At 45.9% G+C, this 20,781-nt stretch overlaps 1 protein-coding gene across 1 annotated transcript in view; it reads right to left on the minus strand.

Moving 5' to 3' along the window:
- Window positions 1–20,781, minus strand: part of Hasp (Hig-anchoring scaffold protein) — a 550,586-nt gene that overhangs the window by 22,784 nt on the left and 507,021 nt on the right. Inside the window, exon 12 of the mRNA XM_084589524.1 lies at window positions 4,595–4,798. Within this exon, the coding sequence (XP_084445650.1) occupies window positions 4,595–4,798 (204 nt within the window). The remainder of the gene's footprint in view (window positions 1–4,594; window positions 4,799–20,781) is intronic.

The raw sequence follows: 20,781 nt of genomic DNA on the forward strand, positions 1-20,781 counted from the left end.
AAAACGTGCAGAATTCCGTTCAGGGAGAGAAGGGAATAGCGGGGCCGTCAGCGAGCGTGGGAGAAAGAGCGGCAAATGACGTCTGCCGACGTCCACGGGGCTGCTGTTGTCACCGCTGCGCAAACAAAGCCCTCGCTCGTTCTCGGAGGCAGCCTCGGCCTATGTCAAACAGTGCATGCTGTTTGCCGTTCTCGACGACGAAGGAGGAGGTCTTGAGCCATGCACCTCCCGCGGAGCGAAACCAGCACTCGCGACAGTGGCTTTCTTACGCCAAACAGCTCTGAGGCGCCCCTCCGGCTATACGAGGCGGCTAACGAAAGTGATGGAGGCACGAGGAAAAGAAAAAAAAAAGGCAGCCCGAATTCGACCTGCAGATAAAAGCGCGTCTTGTCGGAAACATCTCTTTAACATATACGCGCAGCTCGATGCGGCACACAGTCGGGTTAACGAGATTAAAAACGCGGCCTTGTTTGAGGAGAAAGAACGGAACTGCGGGAATGCGAACGGCTGTGGTCGATGAAAATGATACGAATCATGAAAGACACACATTTTTTCTGTTCATTCTTGTTCCCAACCGGGCGACGAGTAAAATGAGAATCCAACTGTTTGATCACGGCTTAATTTAAAGCGTAGTGCCCTAGCGGCTCGCGAAAACATGTATCCCCGAGAAATGAAACACCGCTGGTGGTTTATTCCCTCCGTATTCTCTCCTTGTTGCAGCCGTATAAATTGTTGCTATGCTAACTTCTCGACCGAGACTTTTTTTTTCTTCTTCTTCAAAATACTTTAAGTATTTTGAAGCAGCTGCGGTAGAACCGCGGCACTGGATACCCTACACGGCGCACATCTAGATGACATCCGACGAAGGGATTGTCGGCGGCTATACACTCTCGCACAAGCCTTATGCGTATTGGCGGTGACAGCGCACGCTGTCAGCGCCAATAAAAACAAAGGACAGAAGAAAAAAAAAGAAACAAAGCGTGAAGAGAACGAGACAGAGAAGTCTGGGAAGCCAAAGCACTCGGTGTCCTGTGTTGGTGCTTATGAGAGTGCACTTGTTTCCTTTGCCTTCAGCGAAATTACTTCCCCACCCTGGCAGCGAGAGTATAGCAACTCTCCTATGCTCGGGATAATGCCCAACGCCGCTTCACTGGAATCCAATTAGTTCTTTCGAACTTATTTCCTGTCTCTGCACAGTTAAGCCCGTTATACCTAGTGACACGGGCAGAGGCATATTATTTTATATTATTTTTGGGTAGCCTCACTATAATGTATGTCTCACCCCAGTGCCTGAGAATATCTTCGTCAGTTGCTTACTCGCGTATATAGCTGAGGGCAAGATGACATTTCCAGAGTATAAGCGGCACATCCTGAGGCCGCCGAGTCTGTCTGTGTATTTTGCAGCTTGGCGCCTGCTGGCTGGCTTTGCTTTGCTGCAATTCCCTCGAGATGCTGTTTTAGTTCAAATTGACGACACCGAGGCGCGCACAGGACTGGTGTGCATAATCATATCTCGGAACCAGGTTTCTTTTCAAGAAAACAAAATAAAAGCTATGGTTGCCAACTTCTTGAGCCCATGCATGTGCAATAACAGAGGCAGCTACAACATTTGAACTTCACTAACATTGACGTTTCACCAGTGACGAAGGACGAGGTCAAGAAAGCGCTAGAAACTATGAAAAGGGGGAAATCAGCTGGAGAGGATCCGATAACTAGAGATTTGCTGAAGGACGGGGGGGGGGGGGGGGGGGGGGGGATATCGTGCTAGAAAAACTGGCCACCCTGTATACGCAGTGCCTGGTGTCATCGACGGTACCGGAACCATGGAAGAATGCAAACGTTATCCTCATTCACAAGAAAGGGGACTCTAAGGACCTTAAACATTACAGGCCAATCAGCTTACTGTCTGTTACGTATAAGGTATTTACTAAGGTAATCGCTAATAGAATCAGGACAACCTTAGACTGTAATCAAGCAAAGGATCAAGCAGGGTTTCGGAAACGGTACTCTAGTATCGATCATATCCATACCATCAATCAGGTGATAAAAAAATGCTCGGAATATAACCAGCCCTTATACATAGCATTCATTGATTACGAAAAAGCATTTGACTCGGTTGAAACCTCGGCGGTGATGCAGGCATTGCGAAATCAGGGGGTAGACGAGCCGTACGTGAAAGTGCTGGAAGATATATATAGTGGCTGCACAGCAAGTTCTGCATAAAGAAAGTAACAAAATTCCCATAAAGAAAGGTGTTAGGAAAGGAGACACAATCTCCCCAGTACAATTCACAGCTTGTTTAGAGGAAGTATTCAGAGACGTGGAATGGGAGCAGTTAGGGATAAGGGTAGATGGAGAATACCTCAGTAATCTGCGATTTGCTGATGACATTGCCTTGCTAAGCAACTCGGGGGATGAACTGCAAATAATGATTGATGACCTAGACAGGAAAAGTAGAAAGGTAGGCTTGAAAATCAATATGCAGAAGACTAAGGTAATGTTCAACAGCCTCGGGAAGGAACAGCAGTTTACATTAGGTAGCGAAATACTGGAAGTAGTAGGCGAATATGTCTACTTAGGACAGGTAGTAACAGCAGATCCGGACCATGAAAAGGAAATAACAAAAAGAATAAGACTGGGATGGAGCGCATTTGGCAAGCACTCACAGATTATGACTAGCAGCTTACCGGTATCGCTCAAGAGGAAAGTATACAACAGTTGCATCTTGCATGTACTCACCTATGGGGCTGAAACGTGGAGGCTAACCAAGAGGGTTCTACTTAAGTTGAGGACAATTCAGAGGGCTATAGAACGAAAAGTGGTAGGGGTAACTATAAGAGATAGGAAGCGTGCAGAGTGGGTCAGAGAAATAACTCAAGTTACTGACATTCTAGCGGATATTAAGAAGAAGAAATGGACATGGGCAGGATATGTAGTGCGAAGAGAGGATAACCGATGGTCGCTGAGGGTAACAAACTGGATTCCAAGGGAAGGAAAGCGTAGCAGGGGGCGGCAGAAAGTTAGGTGGGCGGATGAGATTAAGAAGTTCGCAGGGGTCAAGTGGATGCAGCTAGCACAGAACCGGGTTAAGTGGAGAAATATGGGAGAGGCCTCGCCCTGCAGTGGGTATAATCAGGCTGATGATGATGATGATGATGAAAATTGTCACATAGTGGTGACGGCGGTTCAGGAGTCAGGGAGACGGAGGAAGGATACCTAAGGAAACATATTATTGGGCTCACTTGCGCCCGCAAAGAGCTGAATACCTCGGCTACAGCTATAACAACACACGTGCTTGGCAATCGTTGACGTACAGAATGTCTGCCGCTCTCGGCCGAGCCTCGTCAATCGTCTTATGTGTCCTTCTCTGTCCTTTTTTTTTTCGTTAAATTCTTGAATGACCCAATTTAAAAATGGCTTGGAAACTTCGAGATAAGTGCCAAAAGCAACTCCAACAATATGTAACAACCTGGAAGCACTCATTTTATTATGGCAGAGATAATTCGAGATAATCATTGGCGCGTTTTGTGTCACACCCACAAATAAAAAAGTGATAAAGCCGCGTGCCAACTTCTTCGAGCGTCAACAAACAAGCAGTACAGGGGTTCACGGCAATATACAAAGATAGAGCAGTATTAGGCGCGACTTTCCTTCCAAGTGAACACACACCTTGATAGTTTAGGTTCATGTCTTGCGGCTTATAGAAATTGAACTGTTAGTTTGCTAGGCAATTCTTTGTAATATGATCCTCAAGCTACTTTCATTACAGGTCATCATTTCCATGGCAGTGTCTATACGAGCCCAACAAGGATGGTAGCACAGTACAGTGCGTCGACCGGCATCGCAAGTGTCAGGATGAATGAAATACGTAATTCCAAGAGAAGCTGCGAAGAAACTGCAGCACATTGAGTGTCGCGCTTCAAAATAGCCCTTGCAGCAGCCAACGCAGTGACTGCTCCCGTCGCGTTTTGTAGAAATACTGATTTACGAAGTTCTTAGCTCAAGCGAGGAGGGTGCGCTAGTCTTCGATGGAATTGGATAGGCTTCAGATAAAGTACCACACGCGACAATAGGCAGCGTTTAAAGCCAGAGCACTTTCAGGTCTTATCGCGAAAAAATCCTTTAGGTCACACAGCCAGTGGCCAGGACGCTGGCATGCAGCATTCGAAGACGTTTTTTGCTGGTTAGTCGGTGCATTACTGAAATTGCTTTTTTAGCTCGGACAGGCAAGAATAGGAAGGGACAAAGTTGACAGGACAGAGTGCTCTGTCTCATTGACTTCGACCCTTCATGTGATGGTCTGTCTGCGCTAAAAACCAATTGCCGCATTCGAGACCGCACAAGAAAGGAATATCTCAGCACGAAGATGTCGCAAACTATCAGGAAACAGTTTAGGGAGTGTATGCTCGTGTCTCTATAGGAGAGTTCGTTAACGCTTAGAAGCAGCTGATGCGTCCGTAAATATAAAAATTTATAACCGCTCGCACTGAGAGAGCGCTTTAGCAAAGGGCGGCCGCAAATGGGAGACCGTTGGAGAGGATAGAGTGCGGAATTTTCGCTATGGCACACAGCAGCAGCCGCAGCAGTCACCAACCGGGCAAGCACTCGGGCAGCAGTCCGGGGGGTGTCCATTGCCCCTCCCAGCAGCGCAGCTCCGGCTGCCCCTGCACCTGGAAGCCGCGGGCGCACACCAGCTCCACCAAGGTGCCGTGGCCGATCAGCTCCTCCGGGTCCAACGGTCGCTCCGTCGTCAGCTCCCGGAATGAGCCGTGGACCACTTCGGGCAGATTGCACGTGGCTGCAAACACCGACGGAGAGTCGCGCCGTTATGACGAGCGCCCGATATGTGAACATGCTTTGTTCGTTGCATGCGGTTCCACGCACTACCAGACTTCCTGCAAATTTCAGCGGCGAGTGCGCCAGCATTCGCTGAGGCTACAGCTTTCCCAGTTTGGCAGCGATGGTTTGCACCTGGAAGCTTAAGACAGCTCCAGTTGATGCGCCAAGCACGCGCTTCGTCTCCAAGACCCTTGAACTCATGCAACACAAGTTTTAATATAAGAAGTCCGTGTAGGTGCACAGGCGTAGGTGCATATTTATTTCCCTTTTGCTTTTTCCCCATCTTGATCAAGGTTTTTTACTGCGCCCAGATTAGTAGCAAAAGCGGGAGTAATGGCGACGGTTTTGCAAAGAGAGAAGTTTTAAAACTCTTTTAGTTAAAAAAAAAAAAAAGGATAGCTCTGCTTGTGTTCGTTTATGTGCGCAACATAGCGAGTAATTTCATTTCCCTGTCGCATTCAAGCGCAGCCCACTCCACTGTGTGCAACCGTTCAGAGGTCGCCCTCAAAGTGCACACATTCCATCTAGTGGGAAAATTGTGGTTATGCCCAATTAAGGACGCAGTGACAGCACAGAACGATTTAAATGAATTGCGGTGAAGTAAGTGGGCAAGTGAGGTGAGAAGGGGTGCAAAGGGGAATGGAGGTGTAGCTTGGAACCATAGTATTCGTCGAATGAGGGGCCCATCGATGGTGAAGGTCAAAGCTCACCGCACCACCATCTCATACGTACGCAAAATTGGCACAATTCATGGCACCTCATGACCCATTTCTCCGGGGAAGTGAGTAGAAACTAGGAACCTCTTCATGCCCATCACCCCTCGTGTTTTACTGCCACTCTCTCGCGTTGTACACCACACGTCGTTGTCCTAACCATTTTCTAAACATAAAGAAAGCCTAAGAGCCGACAAGCCAACACATGTTTTCGAACGCCTGTTCGGGTTTACTTAATAAGGAAGCAATTACGCATTGTCATCCACCCAAGCGCAGCCATATACGGCTACAAAGGAAAGCTGTACAGCTTTTTCAGAAACTTCGTAGTTCAAGAAAAATTCATCCTGGTCCGGGGGTCGAACCCGGCACCACAGCCTTTCCGGGGCAGTCGCTCTACCAACTGAGGTAGCCAGGGCGGTCAGCAGAAAAGAGTGTATGGCGAGAGTGAATTTATCAATAAGTCGAAGTGGCGATGGTTCTGGCCGAATATTTAGGGGAATCCTCCAAGGTACAGAGTAGATTCTTAATAAGGGAGTAACTACTCATTGACATCCACCCAAGCGCAGCCATGCGGCTAACTGCGTTAATATTTAATCATGCTAACTATGTTAAATGTTAAATTATAAATATGTTAAAATGCTGCAACGTTTTTCCGGAATATTTACGCTCTCCATCCTAACGATGATCTTTCTACAATTGTACTACGAGAACCTGGCACTATAGCTTTGAGGACAAAGAAACGATCTTGGCTGTGTCTGCTGCGCACCTCCTCGTTACAGTAAAAAAAAAAAAAAAAGGAACTCCGGCCCTTCTGAGAAACTATGGTCATTCGCAGCCGAACGCGGGATATCGTCCTCTGCCCTTTATTCTCCGCGATTTTCTTTTTTTGGGGGAAGGAGGGGGTATACTGGCCGAAAGACGCTGGTTCCTGTTTAACGGTTATACTGCAGGTCTCCGGTTTTTCAAACAAACTCTTGTGTCAATACAAAAATCTAGCATTTGCTTTCTAGCCACCCTCACCCTTTCACGATTAAGTTTCTCAGTACTGCATCGTACGGATATATTCAACCCTTGTTTTAAAAAAGCCTCGCTCAAACTACGCGGCATCCAGTGACTTGAGACGATTTTCAGACGAAGATATCCATAAAGAAGCGCTGAAAGACGCCATGGAATAATCATAAAGGTTCCCTTGGCATATATATTCCGTTAATATTTTAAACTCTTGGAGGTTCGAGTGACGGCTTAGTAATTACGCTGGACCAAGGCTGCAGGGAGATAATAAAAATAACATTAGGTATATTTAATAGCAGATTCCAAAAGTTCTTCGTTACAAATTTTTTCTCTCCTCTTCATACTGCTAGGTATAGAGGGGAAAGAAAATTCGTGAAATCACAGATTCAATTGGAATAACAATATTCGTGATTCTAAGCGTTTTTTAATACGAAATTGCCAAAACAGTGAATTAGTTGGAGCGTCTGCTCAAGATCACGGGGGAATGATCGCTGAGACGCACCCTGAACTATCGTAGCCCAACTACTGAATCGTTTATCAAAGCTCTTCAATTGTACGCTGCACGGGAAGATAATGTACGATGTTTTACACGTTGTCAAGTAATATTTATATCCGCATTAAGCCAAAAATCACCTCCACAACAAATTTATTGAAGAACTGCTTTCTGCAATATGTGAAAGTATATACTATAGGTAGAAATATACGCTTATGTCAGAAAATTTAGCGTCGACTTTAAAAAAATGACTTTCCGCAGTTTCCTAACGCCGTTAGTGCTTTGTATGGAAGCTTTTCCCGTCGAATAAGACTTGATGCCGACCAGGCATGCTGTCCACCAAGTTGTCAGTGAGCGTCTAGTCTATGTTTCCCCTCTCCTGCAGCAGCTGGTCTATTTTCTCCTCAGCGCTGCCACCGGTTTTGTCCCTCAGACGACACGCGAAATCTGTGCAAAGATTTTCAAACCGAATAATCTCAGCAGGCCATTCCATAAGGTCAACCTCAAACAATTTATCGCAAGCGCAGTACAGTGCTTCGAGTCGTTGTTGTGTTGAAACGTATATCTGAACTCATATTCTAAGCGTACCTACGGAAGCATAACATTTCCAACTATCCCTTATATACCTATTTGTTAATTATAACTTTTATGGCGAAAGAGACCAACTCGACGTCAAGAGGATCAGCCCCATGCCGTAAGGTTCCCCCGCCTTTGTGGTTTAAGTCGAAATTGATAACGAGGTGCGTATAAGGTGCGTTTGTGGCAATGTATACAGCGAGTTCTATCATTTACGCAAGACAAATACATGATTCGCCTCGTAAATTCCCTGCAGTCCTTCCGTCACCTATCCATAACATGTTTTCATTTGCCTATATCTTTCTAGAAACCGGGTTTTTTTCTTGTTTTTTTTTTTTTTTTCGTAGATGTGCAGGTAACTGAGCCGAGCTCCAACTGTTTAGCTCAGCACACAGCACATGACGCTTCACAGTTCATGGGGTCACTTTCGTCTTGATACCAGGAAAACAATTTCCTAAATGTCGATAACAGATTCGAGACTTTTGGATTAAGCGAGCCTATCCAAGTGAAGATCGAAAATCCAGAACTCTTCTGAATCAACTATATCTGTTCAAGTTTGCACAACCGCCGAATGTGTTGCTGGAAAAATATTGAAAGTTGATGATGTTTTGTCCTAGAATCCCGTAATTGTCCCCTGAGCACTCGTGGCGGCTCTGTTTCCAGCTCTTTGCTCATCAAAATTTGCAGCGACACATGTACCTGCAGAATATGACACTTGAAAGTGAAAGTGAGTTAATAATAATTTTGAACAGAGAAGATAAACGCAATGGGAAGCCCCTGTGAAAGAACCTATAGAAAAAGTAAACTGAAAAGCGCATTTACGCCCCCAGCAATTACTGGCTGAAGGGGAGGATACTATTGCAATAAAATATATTTAGAAATAGGAAGTTGCTATGCCATTTTCTGCTCTGAGGGATGTGAAGAACCGAGAAGCTTTTTTTTCACCCATACCCCTATCCCTCCTAATTGCTGAAACAGCGGCCGAGAGCTATGCCTTCCGTAAAGGATTCATTCATTCATTCATTCATTCATTCATTCATTCATTCATTCATTCATTCATTCATTCATTCATTCATTCATTCATTCATTCATTCATTCATTCATTCATATTTAGAATATTTTGAACTTATACGAAACAGTTAAAAATGTCATATCTTTTTGCTCCGCATAATGCGCGTGTGCCTTGTTTGTTCTTACATAAGAGCGAATAACTGCTTCAACTGCACTGTCGTTATTGGCGAGTGCATTTCTAAGTTGTCCCCTTCGGTTTGTGGAAGCACGCTTGTTGTGTATTGATGTATTTTACGAGTGTATTGTTAGGTATGACATATCCTTCTCTCCTGTTGACCGCCTCATTTTGAGACTAGCAGTACCCTATGAATTAATGAAAAGAAAGTGAAATGAAAGCTATATAAACAAAAAAGAGAAAAAAAAAAAAATAACGGTTCCATAACCTTTGGGTCTGAAAACATTCCGTGATGAGAGCCTCCTTTCATTGTCGTTTTACTGAACATTCTGTATTATTTCGTACGTGTGCAGTAATCAGTGTAACGCGTTTTTGCTACGAGCAAAAGGTTAATTATCCAGCTAACCGCAGCTGCAAATGACTTAGAAAATACAAAAACAACTACACTTTGATCGTGCAGAATATATAGTTTGTATGTTTAAAACATACCAGCCGTTAACTAGCTAACAACTGATGATAAGTTTCCAAAGAAAATTTAATTTGTAGTTGCTAGCAGCGTAGCACGATAGCCGCCGGTGTCCGCGACACAAGTTTTGCGTACGAATGCGTGAAGACAAAATTGGCATGCAGCGATTGACTGTTTTGAGAGAAGCGAGCGGTGGGGGGTTAAATTCTTTCTTCAAGAGAACCGCGTTAATAATTTACATTTGAGAAAGATAGATTATTCTATACGAAAATATCTTGGCCTTTCCATCTTTACGCTTCTATTAATTAGTTTGCCGGTGAAATACATTCGCATTCCTTCTTCATACCTGCTTAGCTGCCCACAATTATACTTTGGTAAATCAAAATTCACAATTTAAGTTGCTTTGTGCGAACAAGCAAACCTCTCCAATTTTTTTGTTGTTCCTTTCTTTTTTTAAACGTAGAAATGCATCGTATCGTCGGCCTTCGCTGCGCACGTTTAGAGTGCGTCAAGCGGTCTCCTCTTTGCAAGTGGTTGATGGCTTCGCGGATCGTATGTCATCTGCCATGCGATAACTTGGGGTCACATAGCCATTCCACAGTAGTTTTTCAGTGGTGGAAGCATGTGGTTCTGTGAGAAGAGGAGGAAAAGGTCGAAGTACACGGGCCCGTCAAGAATCTTCACTTTCTCGATTTAATTCTCTATGACGTCAAAATCTTTTCGAAAGTTGTTCTCACCTTCTTCGATTTTTAAATATTTACTAATTTTCCTTACGATCTATGTTAGGGCAAACTTTTCATCTACTTGGGTGAGCACCAAACCTTGGCCTATGTTTCACTGTGGGCATGCGCAGTTACTTCACTGGCGTCATGTGAAGTGAACCCTAACACTGCCACACGCGAACCTATCAGCGCTGGAAAGCACAAAGATGCCTCATTTGAAGCAAACCCTTATGTTTTTCCTTCTCTCACAATACCGGAAGCGCGGTTTCAGTGGGTTCCGAGGCACTGCGGCCTTACTTCCAATACAATGGCCGATTTCTTAGCGAATTAGTTTCTCAATGGGCCTACTGCTGACATGGTACCAAATGTTATTTAGCTGAATATATTCCGCTTAGAACGGTTTCAAATATTGCACTTATTGAGCAATTATGAGCCACTCCTTGCAACTACGGATTTTGAACATATACATTTCCATTGGAATGTCCGGTATAGCAACTCGAGGCAATGTGAGGTCTCCGTGAAGCTTATGCGTTTGTAGAATTCCTTGCCTTAATGTTTATTTATGTCGCTATGGATTCACGCCGTCGAATCTTTGTGCGTCATGTGATGACGGGGAAACAATTGAACATTACGTCCTCTCCTGCCGCAGGTATGCTATTCAGGGAAGAAATTATTTAGAAATACCTTTTGCTCGCCTAGGATTGCCAATTGCAGTTCCTGCCCTCCTCTCCTTTGGTGCAACCGTCAAAGGGTATGCCCTAACACCGGTTTGTGAGTTGCTCCATAGCTATAATATTGCTGCCGGAAGATTTGTTTGTTAGCGTTGCTCTGTCTGGATTACACTCATAAATTTTAATTACATTTATTTAAAAACATACTTGTTTAATAGATTACTGTTTCTATCACATCGAAATTTATCCAAATTGTTTTGGAAAAACTAATTCCTAATTAATAAGTTAACACACAGTCTAAATTGACATCATGAATTCTATTCTTACACGTGCAATGAACTCTGGCCAATTCCCTACTGTAGGTATGCGCCATATGCACAGAAGAAGAAGAACAAGAAGAAGAAAAAAAAAAAAGAAGAGTTAAATGCCGTCTGTTATTTGGCCCACTTGGGTACAGCCACAGGTCTGTTTTTAACGCCATTCAAAACTTTTTATTAGAATCTAAATGTCTGCCTTGCCAATATGCTTTGAATTTTTTAATCTGTAGATACAAATCTCAGTGTTCTCCGCCTGCGTGCGTTATGAATTCTCCATTTTTTTTTGCTTTCCTATTTTACTTTCCTTCTCTCTTCCCTAGCAATTATTTCATTATTATTATTTTTTTTTGCGATGTAATTATATATCTCAAAAACAAATATATCTGCACCAAAATTCTTGGCCGATCCCTCTGTGTGGATTTGTGCCATCAAATTAGAGGAGAACAACAACAATGACAATGCAAGCACGTCGCATGACACTGGGTACACCTAAGCGACAACGTCTGCAGCAAAGCCATGGGTGCCCTCCTTTCAGGAGTCCATTTCGCCCGTGGGCATCTCTCACGACGCACAGTGTGGGCAACAGTTCACAAGACTGCGAGCTAGGAAATGTACGCTTTGGGTCTTAATTACACTTCTTTTTCGCAATGAAACTTTTCTGTTTTCCACATCAGACCCTCCGCGTTGGCTCAGTGGTTAGGGCACTCGACATGCTGATCCTGAGGACGTTGGTTTGATCTCGACCGTGCGAACCGCATTTCGATGACGGCGAAATGCAAGGCTCCCATCTACTGTCCTGTTCAGTACACGTTGAAGAGCCCCATGTGGTCGAAATTATTATGGAGACCTCCACTAAGTCGTCCGCCATAGCCGATGTCGTTTTGAGATGTCAAACTCTATAAACGAAACGAAACAATACCAAAGCAAACCATCTTTCCCATAGCATGCACATTGGAGTGAGATTTTCAGGCTTTATTATAAGTGCAGGCTCACAAATAAACTGCATTCAGTCCGGAAAGAAACGTTACTGCGCAAATTCGAAGCGCTCTCTCACGCGCTACGGCGTCTTTCATTTACTTACAATCATTTCCTGCAAGCATGGTTCTAGTGTATGCGTTAGCTGAGGAATACAAATTTCGGCACCTTCCGTGGAGGCTATGGCTTGCGACATTAAGCAAAACCGGCATATTTCTCGCAATGTTCATTCTAAACGGCTACCGCGTAATATCGCGCTATATGTCACCACACTGCATTTTGTAGCAGAGGCATCCGCGGAGCGAAGACCCGCTGTGTTCCTCCCCTCGCTCATTCCTGTTCGCTTCATCTTTTTACGTTTATTTTTACTTTTCCGTCATACTTTTCCCTCAACCCCGGCAAAAATGCATTAATAGTAAGACATTACTGAAGAATATATAAAGATATACAAAGACCTCTTATGCCTTAGCCATGCGACACGATGCACCCGAACGTGCACTCATGAGATATGTATGTACGCAGTCTAATGCGCTTCACAACCATACTTGGGACAAATTACTGAAACATAACTTCAGCATTGCTGCTAAACAAACCGAATTTCATTTGGTGCAAAAGCTGGGTGCAAACCACTAACAGCCCTGACATGACACTTGGCAAAGAGAAAACCATTGATTTCAAAGCTCACACACATTACGGTATGTGCCTTAACACTGACGCCCTTTGGCTTTTCCCATCGAACTTCAGCAGCGCGGGTCATATAAGCAGCTCGTCTGTTGAAAAGCAAAGACTAGCCGGCTGTTTTTCCAATGTTTAACGTTAATGGAGTGATTCTTTATCTGGACACCATTGCGACTACTGGTACTCGTCCGGATGGGGCTTGTCGTCCACCATCCCTCCGTCACTTGGCGGCATTCGTTTTAACCGGAAAATGCTGGCTGCTGGTAACGAAGCTCACATATAAATCTACAGTGTAGGTTGCTGATAACAGAAATAGGGTTAACTGTTTGTACGTGAGAGCTTGCGTGGGGATGCAAGTTTTTATTAATGTTATCATAAGTCCTCAGGGCAAATAGCAGAGCTTAAGCAGCGACCTTCTCACAGCTCGTCCAGTCGACCTCAAGCTTGTCGATGTTTAAGCGTAGAGTAACATAACCGACAAGAGGAGACACCGGGCTCTTTCACGGCCGAGCTCGAGGTTCCACAACTCCGGCAGACGGCATTGCACCCACACACACAAAAAAAAAAATGTAACCTAAGGAATTTGAAGGAAAAACAGACTATCGACAGGGAGAAATAACGAAATACTAGAATACCTATATTAGCAGTCATGGTTAGGTGGGCGAGGAAGTCATTCTACACTCGTGTAGCGGTTATTTCATGGTTTCCTGTACTCATTAGAGGATTTTTCTAATAAAATTAGCTGATTATTTTCACTTTAAGCGCAAATATTCATCATCATCATCAGCCTGACTATACCCATTGCAGGGCGAAGCCCTCTCCCATATTCCTCCAATTAAGCCGGTCCTGTGTTAGCTGCATCCACTTGACCCCTACGAACTTCTTAACCTCATCCACCCACCTAACTTTCTGCCGCCCCCTGCTACATTTTCCTTCCCTTGGGATCCAGTTTCTGACCCTAAGCGACCATCGGTTATCCTCTCTTCGCACTCCGTGTAGTGCACATGCCCATTTCTTCCACTTGATTTCCACTAGAATGTCAGTAACTGGAGTTATTTCTCTAACCCACTGCACGCTTCCTATCTATTAACGTTACCCCTACCACTTTTCGTTCCAACGCCCTCTGCGTTATCCTCACCTTAAGTAGAACCCTCTTCGTTAGCCTCCACGTTTAAGCCCCACAGGTGAGAGGTAAGATGCAACTGTTGTATACTTTCCTCTTGAGCGATACCGGTAAGCTGCTAGCCATAATCTGCTAGTGCTTGCCACTTGCGCGTCCAACCCAATCTTATTCTCCTCATTATTTACCTTCCGTGGTCCGGATCTGCGGTTACTACCTGTCCTAAGTATTCGGCTACTACCAGTGCTTCGCTACCTAACGTAAACTGCTGTTCCTTCCCGAGGCTGTTGAACATTACCTTAGTCTTCTGCATATTGATTTTCAAGCCTACCTTTCTACGTTTCCTGTCTAGGTCATCAATCATTATTTGCAGTTCATCCTCCGAGTTACTCAAGGCAATGCCATCAGCAAATCGCAGATTACTGAGGTATTCTACATCTACCCTTATCCCTAACTGTTCCCATTGCAAGTCTGTGAATACTTCTTCTAAGCAAGCTGTGAATAGTACTGGGGAGATGGTGTCTCCTTGCCTAACATCTTTCTTTATAGGAATTTTGTTACTTCCGTTATGCAGAACTATGGTTGCTGTGCAGCCAATATACCGGTTGTCCCAGCTAACTTGAACCAAGGGTTACAAAATAATATATATGAGGTAGGTCAGTGAAACAAGTTGCATACAACTGGTAGCCTCATTGCGCACTACAGGCAATTTTTTGTTTTGCAATTACTTAATTGGCTAATTATGTTAATTTTTTTTATTGATTAAATATCGACTTTAGACCAAAAATGTCAATGGAAAAGTTGGAGAGCGCCTCCAGAAACCCCCATTCCAGTAATTGCGATAACGAAAGCATCACGTATATCTTTTTTTCCGGGCTCAGAAGAAAGCCCGCGGAATACAAATAAAATCACGTGACTAGCCGATTCGCGCGCCACGATTGTGGTGCTCTCACTCGTGGTTTGAGTGAACAAAATCTGCTGCGGCCGTGTCTCCTCGGCCGCGTTAAACGGCAGGCCGATATGCCTGCGATGGCTCCTTCACCCGCGTCAGACAGCCGGGGCCACGTGACGGTGCAAGTAGCAGCGAGCGCGGCGAGCCGACACCACCGAAATTCTAACCAGGCCTTAGCATCACCTTCCCTCCCATCAGCGAACGTCACGACAAGCGGATGAACGATAAGGTATCAGTCACTGAATCTGCGCGTACAGGCTTGAGTAAAGGGACGACATGACATCATGTGACTCGACTAAGATTTGCGCTCGCACCTTCATTTGCTGGTACTTTATCGCCATCCGCCTGTTGTGACGTAGGCTTCTGGGGTGCGCATGCCTTGCCAAGATCTCGGTGGCGACGGGCGAGCTCGAGCTCGTTCCAACCATCGCCAACATTTCAGCCTGCCGTTGCAACGGGACCATTGGGTCTCGGCCGCAGCTGGTTTCGTTCGCTCAAACCGCTACTGAGAGCACCACAATCGTTGCGCTCAAATGCGTTAGTCAAGTGGTATTTGTATTTCGCGGGATTTCTTTTGAGCCTGGAAAAAAAGATACGCGTGAGACTTTCTTTATGGCAATTATTGGAATGGGGGTTTCTGAAGGGGCTCTACAACTTTCCAATTCACATTTGTGGTCTAAAGTGAATATTTAGTAAGTTAGAAAATTTAAAATAATTAGCTAATTACGTAATTGCAAAACGAAAAATTGCCTGTGGTGCACAAGGAGGCTGGCAGGTGTATGCAACTAGTTTCCCTGAGCTACCACTAATATATTATTTTGTAGCCCTTGGTTCAAGTTAGCTGGGACACCCGGTATACATGTATATATTCCAGCACTTCCACGTACGGCTACTGATCCACAGCTACGGTTACCTGAGCTACGGTTACCTGATCCTCTCCTGCTGCTCTCCCCCTTTTCATAGTTTCTAACGCTTTCTTAACCTCGTCCTCCGTCACTGGCGGAACGTCTAACCGCCTTTCCCTATACTGCCAATCTCCTTATTGTCCTGACTACTTTGGCTACTGTAGATATCAGTATAGAACTCTGCGGCTACTTTGACAATATTGTCCATATTCGTGAGGACGTTGCCCGCCTTGTCCTTTAGAGCATAGATCTGATTTTTGCCTGCGCCGAATTTCTTCTTCACCGCTTTAAGACTTCCCCCGTTCTTTACAGCATGCTCAATTTTCTCCGTATTATCGGCCTCATATCGGCCACTTTGCGCTTATTCTTTAGCGTTGATATATATATCTGCCAATTCTATTTGGTCTGTTGGATTGGAAGCGTTCGTACTCTGGCGCTTCTTAATCAAATCTTTCGTCTCCGTAGACAGCTTACCGATATCCTCTCTAACTATCCTACCGCCTACTTCTACAGAATGATATATTTGAAATTATTATTTTGTTGCTTTTAGGCTATAATGTTGTCATCCTCGGTTAGAGCTGAAATCTATTCTGTAGCGAGATCATGAACTCTTCTGCCCTCCCCCTAACCGTTAATTCGTTGATGGGCTTCTTTCTTACTAATCTGTTTCGTTCCTTCTTCAGGCTTTATGTGCTTAGCTGATGTACGTTTTTTAATTTTTTGTATGCGATTGTTTCATATTACAATATGCCATGTTTTTTACATCTTTCATGCTTTCGTGATTCTTTTCTTATCAGTTTGCTCAGTATTGGAATGCGTTGTATTTTATTATTTTTGTAGTTTTTCATTTTTTTCAAAAACTAATTCGAGACCTCATCATGGTCACAGCATCGCGCTTTCCCCATTACCTCTACATCCTGCATAATGGCGGGGTTAGAACACAGTATGAAGTCAATTCCATTTTAGTCTTCCCGTTAGGACTTTTCCATGTCCACTTCCGTTTCTTCCTTTTGCTGAGGACGGTATTCATGATTCGTGAGTTATTGCGTTCTGCAAACTCAACTAGTAACTCACCCCTGCTATTCCTAGAACCAATGCCATAGTCACCCACTGCTTGGTCTCCTGCCTGCTTTTTCCCTACCTTGGCATTGAAGTCGCCCATTAGTACAGCGTACTGCGTCTTTCCTTTCCGCACTGCCGATTCTACGTTTTCGTAGGAGATTTGAACTGCCTGGTCATCATGACTACATGCAGTTGCGTAGGCCTGTGCAACCTTCAGTTTATACCGTTTCTTAAGCCTAATTACGATGCCTAATGCTATAGAATTCATCTATATTACCAGCTATATCCTCATTGACAAAGAAACCTACTCCTAGTTCTCGCCTCTCCGGTAAACCTCGATAACACAGTACATGCCCGTCCTTTAGTATATGACTAATTCGGCTTCCTAACCTCGCTAAGCCCTATGACATCCCATTCCATACCCTCTAGTGCCTCTAAGAGCACAGCTAAACTAGCTTCACTAGCTGCAGGGGTTCTAGCGGTAAACGTTGCCAGGGTCTGTTTCCCATGGCGGCCTGTCCAGCGGAACCGAAACCTATACAACCGGTCAAAGTCCAACGCGCGCTTTGAACGCAATCTTTCGATGAGGCCTATAGGAACAGACAGAATAATTGTGTCATCTCCTAAGAATGTGCAGGCCGAATCTTCTCGACCGCTTGACACGCGAGGATTGAATCACTGTCTGCAGTTTCATCAGCCGTGCGACCTTCGAGAATGCCGAATAAACTTTCCTCTATGCGAACACTCCATTTCACAGCTTCTTGCAGCGACGTGGAGGCTATGCAAGCGGAGGCGGAGGTTTCCAAGAGCATGCTATTTCTAAAGCCGTCAACTCAAAGCCGTCACGCTGCAGCCTCATGGATGGCTGATGGAGGCTATATAAGCGTGAGTGGAGGCTTCATCATTCACCCCTCTGGTCTCACAGCGGTACTACTAATAGACTCTCAAAGGGTGCTTGCATCAGTTCTGTTTTCGCTTCGTATTCACTCTCAGCCTACTGAGACACCCGAAGGCCTCAGCGTTTCCCAGGACGACCATGCTGCTTTCCCGGAGGAGGAGTGAAAACAGTCTCTAACAGCGCTCCCATGCATCCTCGCGGGCTGGGTTACACAGGGTTGTCCCTACCCCTGATGACTTTAGTCAGCGGAGGTTCCCCTGCGTTGTCCTTACATAGAGACTTAGCCGACACAGCCCATCCCTGGACTGCACCGGCGCGTGAATCCACTCTTATTTTCCGCTACGCTGGAGTGGCTATCTCCAACTGTAGCGGAATCCTCCTTGGATGACAGGGAGTCGGAAGCTCCCCAGCCTTATCCTTAGTCCCGTTTCCCGATAGGGACATTAACTGGTAAAGGCCGCAGTTCTCAATGCACCCCGCCGTAGCGGTCCATAAGCCCGAATCTATCCCACTTTAGTCAGTTACACTTCCTCAGAGTGCACCAACCTCCGAGGTTCCATTCTGCCGTCTGAGCCTTCACCAACGTGGCCTCCCTATAGACTAGATTACAGGAGCGCGCAACTACTCCCAGCCTTATCAGCCTTATTTCTAAACGATTCATCGCCAAAGGTTGCACCTCGCTCGGTTACAAAGGACGCTGCCACTTCCAGTGACCAACCAGAAGCTAATCCACCTATAATCCAAAAAAAAGCTTGTAGTTTGCTCGATGACAAATTAATGTCACCGGGCTGACCTATCCCTCTTCAACAGGCCACAGCTGAGTCCTCTCTTCTTCCACGGAGGGCTCTCGGGGGAAAGCTTCAGCGGCAGCAGTTATAAAAAAAAAGGGGGGGGGGGGCGCATAATGGGCTTTTGCCGCGCGAGGCGGACTTGTTAGAGAGATTTAGCTTACCGTGATCCGCGATCCGCCACCGTGGCTCTCTACCGCGCGTGGGCGGGGCGGTCAAGCTGATTGGTCCCGACGCGGCAGGTCTGTGTGCCGACATCCGGTATGTGGCGCCATCTGTCGGCGTCAAGGGGGGTCTGGGCATGCGCAGTGGAACGCGCGGTGGCGGATCCCAGTAGCGGATCGCGGATCACGGTAAGCTAAAACTCTCTATTGTCCGATGGCGGAGCGGATCACTGCCACATCGGAGCAACTATTTGGGCCCCCTTTCCCAAGCATTTTACCCCAGAAGAGCCGAGCATCAGGCCGGGGGAAAGCAATGGGGTTTGCCGCGGGCTTTCCACATTGCGCATTTCAGTGCAATGTCAGCTGAAGGAAGAACTGCTGCAGCTGAGGCTCAAAGAAAGCACTGCAGGTGAGGCTCAAAGGAAGTACCTTTGGAAGACAAACATGAACCACCGTTGCAGGCTGCGCGGTTAGAAACTGGGTTTGGGCCCAGCGGGAAGGGGGGAGGAGGGGGCGCAGTGGGGTTTACGGAGCTTGTTCCAAGCGCGCACCTCTAGAAAAGCCGAGCGCCAGGCCGGGGGACGCTTGTATCCATTTTTAACGGTGGGTGTCTGGCGGTGGGCTTCGAACTAACCACCTCTCGCAGCCAAGACGGGCGCTCTAACTCCTAGGCTACAGGTGTCAGCTGAAGGAAGGTGTTTTGCGCTTCCTGGATTTGAGCCTCGAATTCTTACCAAAAGTGTCCCCATTTTTGTTTTCGTTGAATCGGCTGCGCTATAGCTAATTGACCGATGTCTGGGCACAGCTACGTCTGTCGAACCACACACAACGTCTCCTCAGCATCTCTGCGCAACGATTAAGTCGCGTGGATGATGCGATATGTGACCGATCTTAAGCAATAACCATACTTATTTAAGAGCCCGTCATCATTATTCCCGGGTCGGCATCTTTCCGGATGAGAAAAGAATGCGCCGAGGAGGTCTGTGCTAGGCGTATCGTTAAGGTCGAGCACGTGACTAAACCGAAGTGATTACTGAATAAATGTATATAAAAAGTATGTTCTCCTACCCAGGGGCAGGTGCACAAGGAACCATTTAAAAAGAAGGCCGGACGTTCTTTGTTTCAATGCTCATCATACAAATAAACCTCTAAGTACTCTCTAAATTACGGTCCGTCTCTGCTTCGGCGTCCACCACCCTATCTATAGTACGAGTGCCTGAAACTGACGCTTACGCAGCACCTGGCTGACTTTTAATCATAGCCGGTGCTTCCACCATCCATGGTCGTGGCTAGCGTATTTAACATAGGGGTGCTCTAACAAATGTCTATTGATACAGGCCCTCCGATTCGCGACTTTGCCCCTTCCGCTACAATAGTTCTTTGGTCGTTAATCTCAAAAACTACTATACCTAGTCATTGTTTTCGTGCGCTTAATGTGGCACCGCTATTGCGCGGCCACGCCGAAGCCTATGAAGTACAAAGGTTGTAAACTGCAAATGTGCGCTTTGCTACCCTATGTGTATGACAGAACTTTGCATACGAGATGGCTTCTACCATTTCGTCTTTGAAATTGTAGGCAGCCAGTTTACTGGATCGATTAAGCGCGAACTGTATAGCGAAGGACAGTCTGCATGCTCTTTCTTGTTTCCGTAGTCGAGGTATAATTCCAGTTACATTTGTAGAGTCGCGACCTACTGCATTGATATTTCACTTGCTTATAGGAAGCTTGCAGTAAGCTGTGTATGCTGGGTAATCCGCCATGATGTTGTCGCTGGCAGCAGACGGCAGGCAGCGCAGTCAGGCTGAATTGAGCAAGTGCCTTGTCGTTTTCGACGGTCCAGCAAGCAAACACGCGGCTTTTCGTGCCCTGCCCTTACGTGCGTGCAATTGTCGGCAGATTAAACTTCATGCAAGCTCCATAGGGAGCTTGCATGAAGTGATACATGCTGGGTAAATAATCCGCCATGATGTTGTCGTTGGCAGCAGACGACACAGCACGGCACTGCCGCGCAGTCTCGTCTACATAGTCGCGTAGTGCGCGCAGACGATGCTGGCGCAATCGGACAGGCCGGCAGCGAGTTCTTCGCGACTCCAAAAATATGTCTGCACGAGGGCGAGAAGGCAAGGGATTCCTCTAGCGACGCCGACGCGAATGGCTCGCACGGGCCAATACACGCGAGATCAACGCCATCGGGCAAGCATCAAACTACTTGCCAGAACTAGAAATCATGAATGTCGGCGATGT

The sequence above is a fragment of the Amblyomma maculatum genome, chromosome 1 (genome assembly GCF_055883805.1).
Source record: "Amblyomma maculatum isolate TAMU_Amacu chromosome 1, ASM5588380v1, whole genome shotgun sequence".
NCBI classification, from domain to species: Eukaryota; Metazoa; Arthropoda; class Arachnida; order Ixodida; family Ixodidae; genus Amblyomma; species Amblyomma maculatum.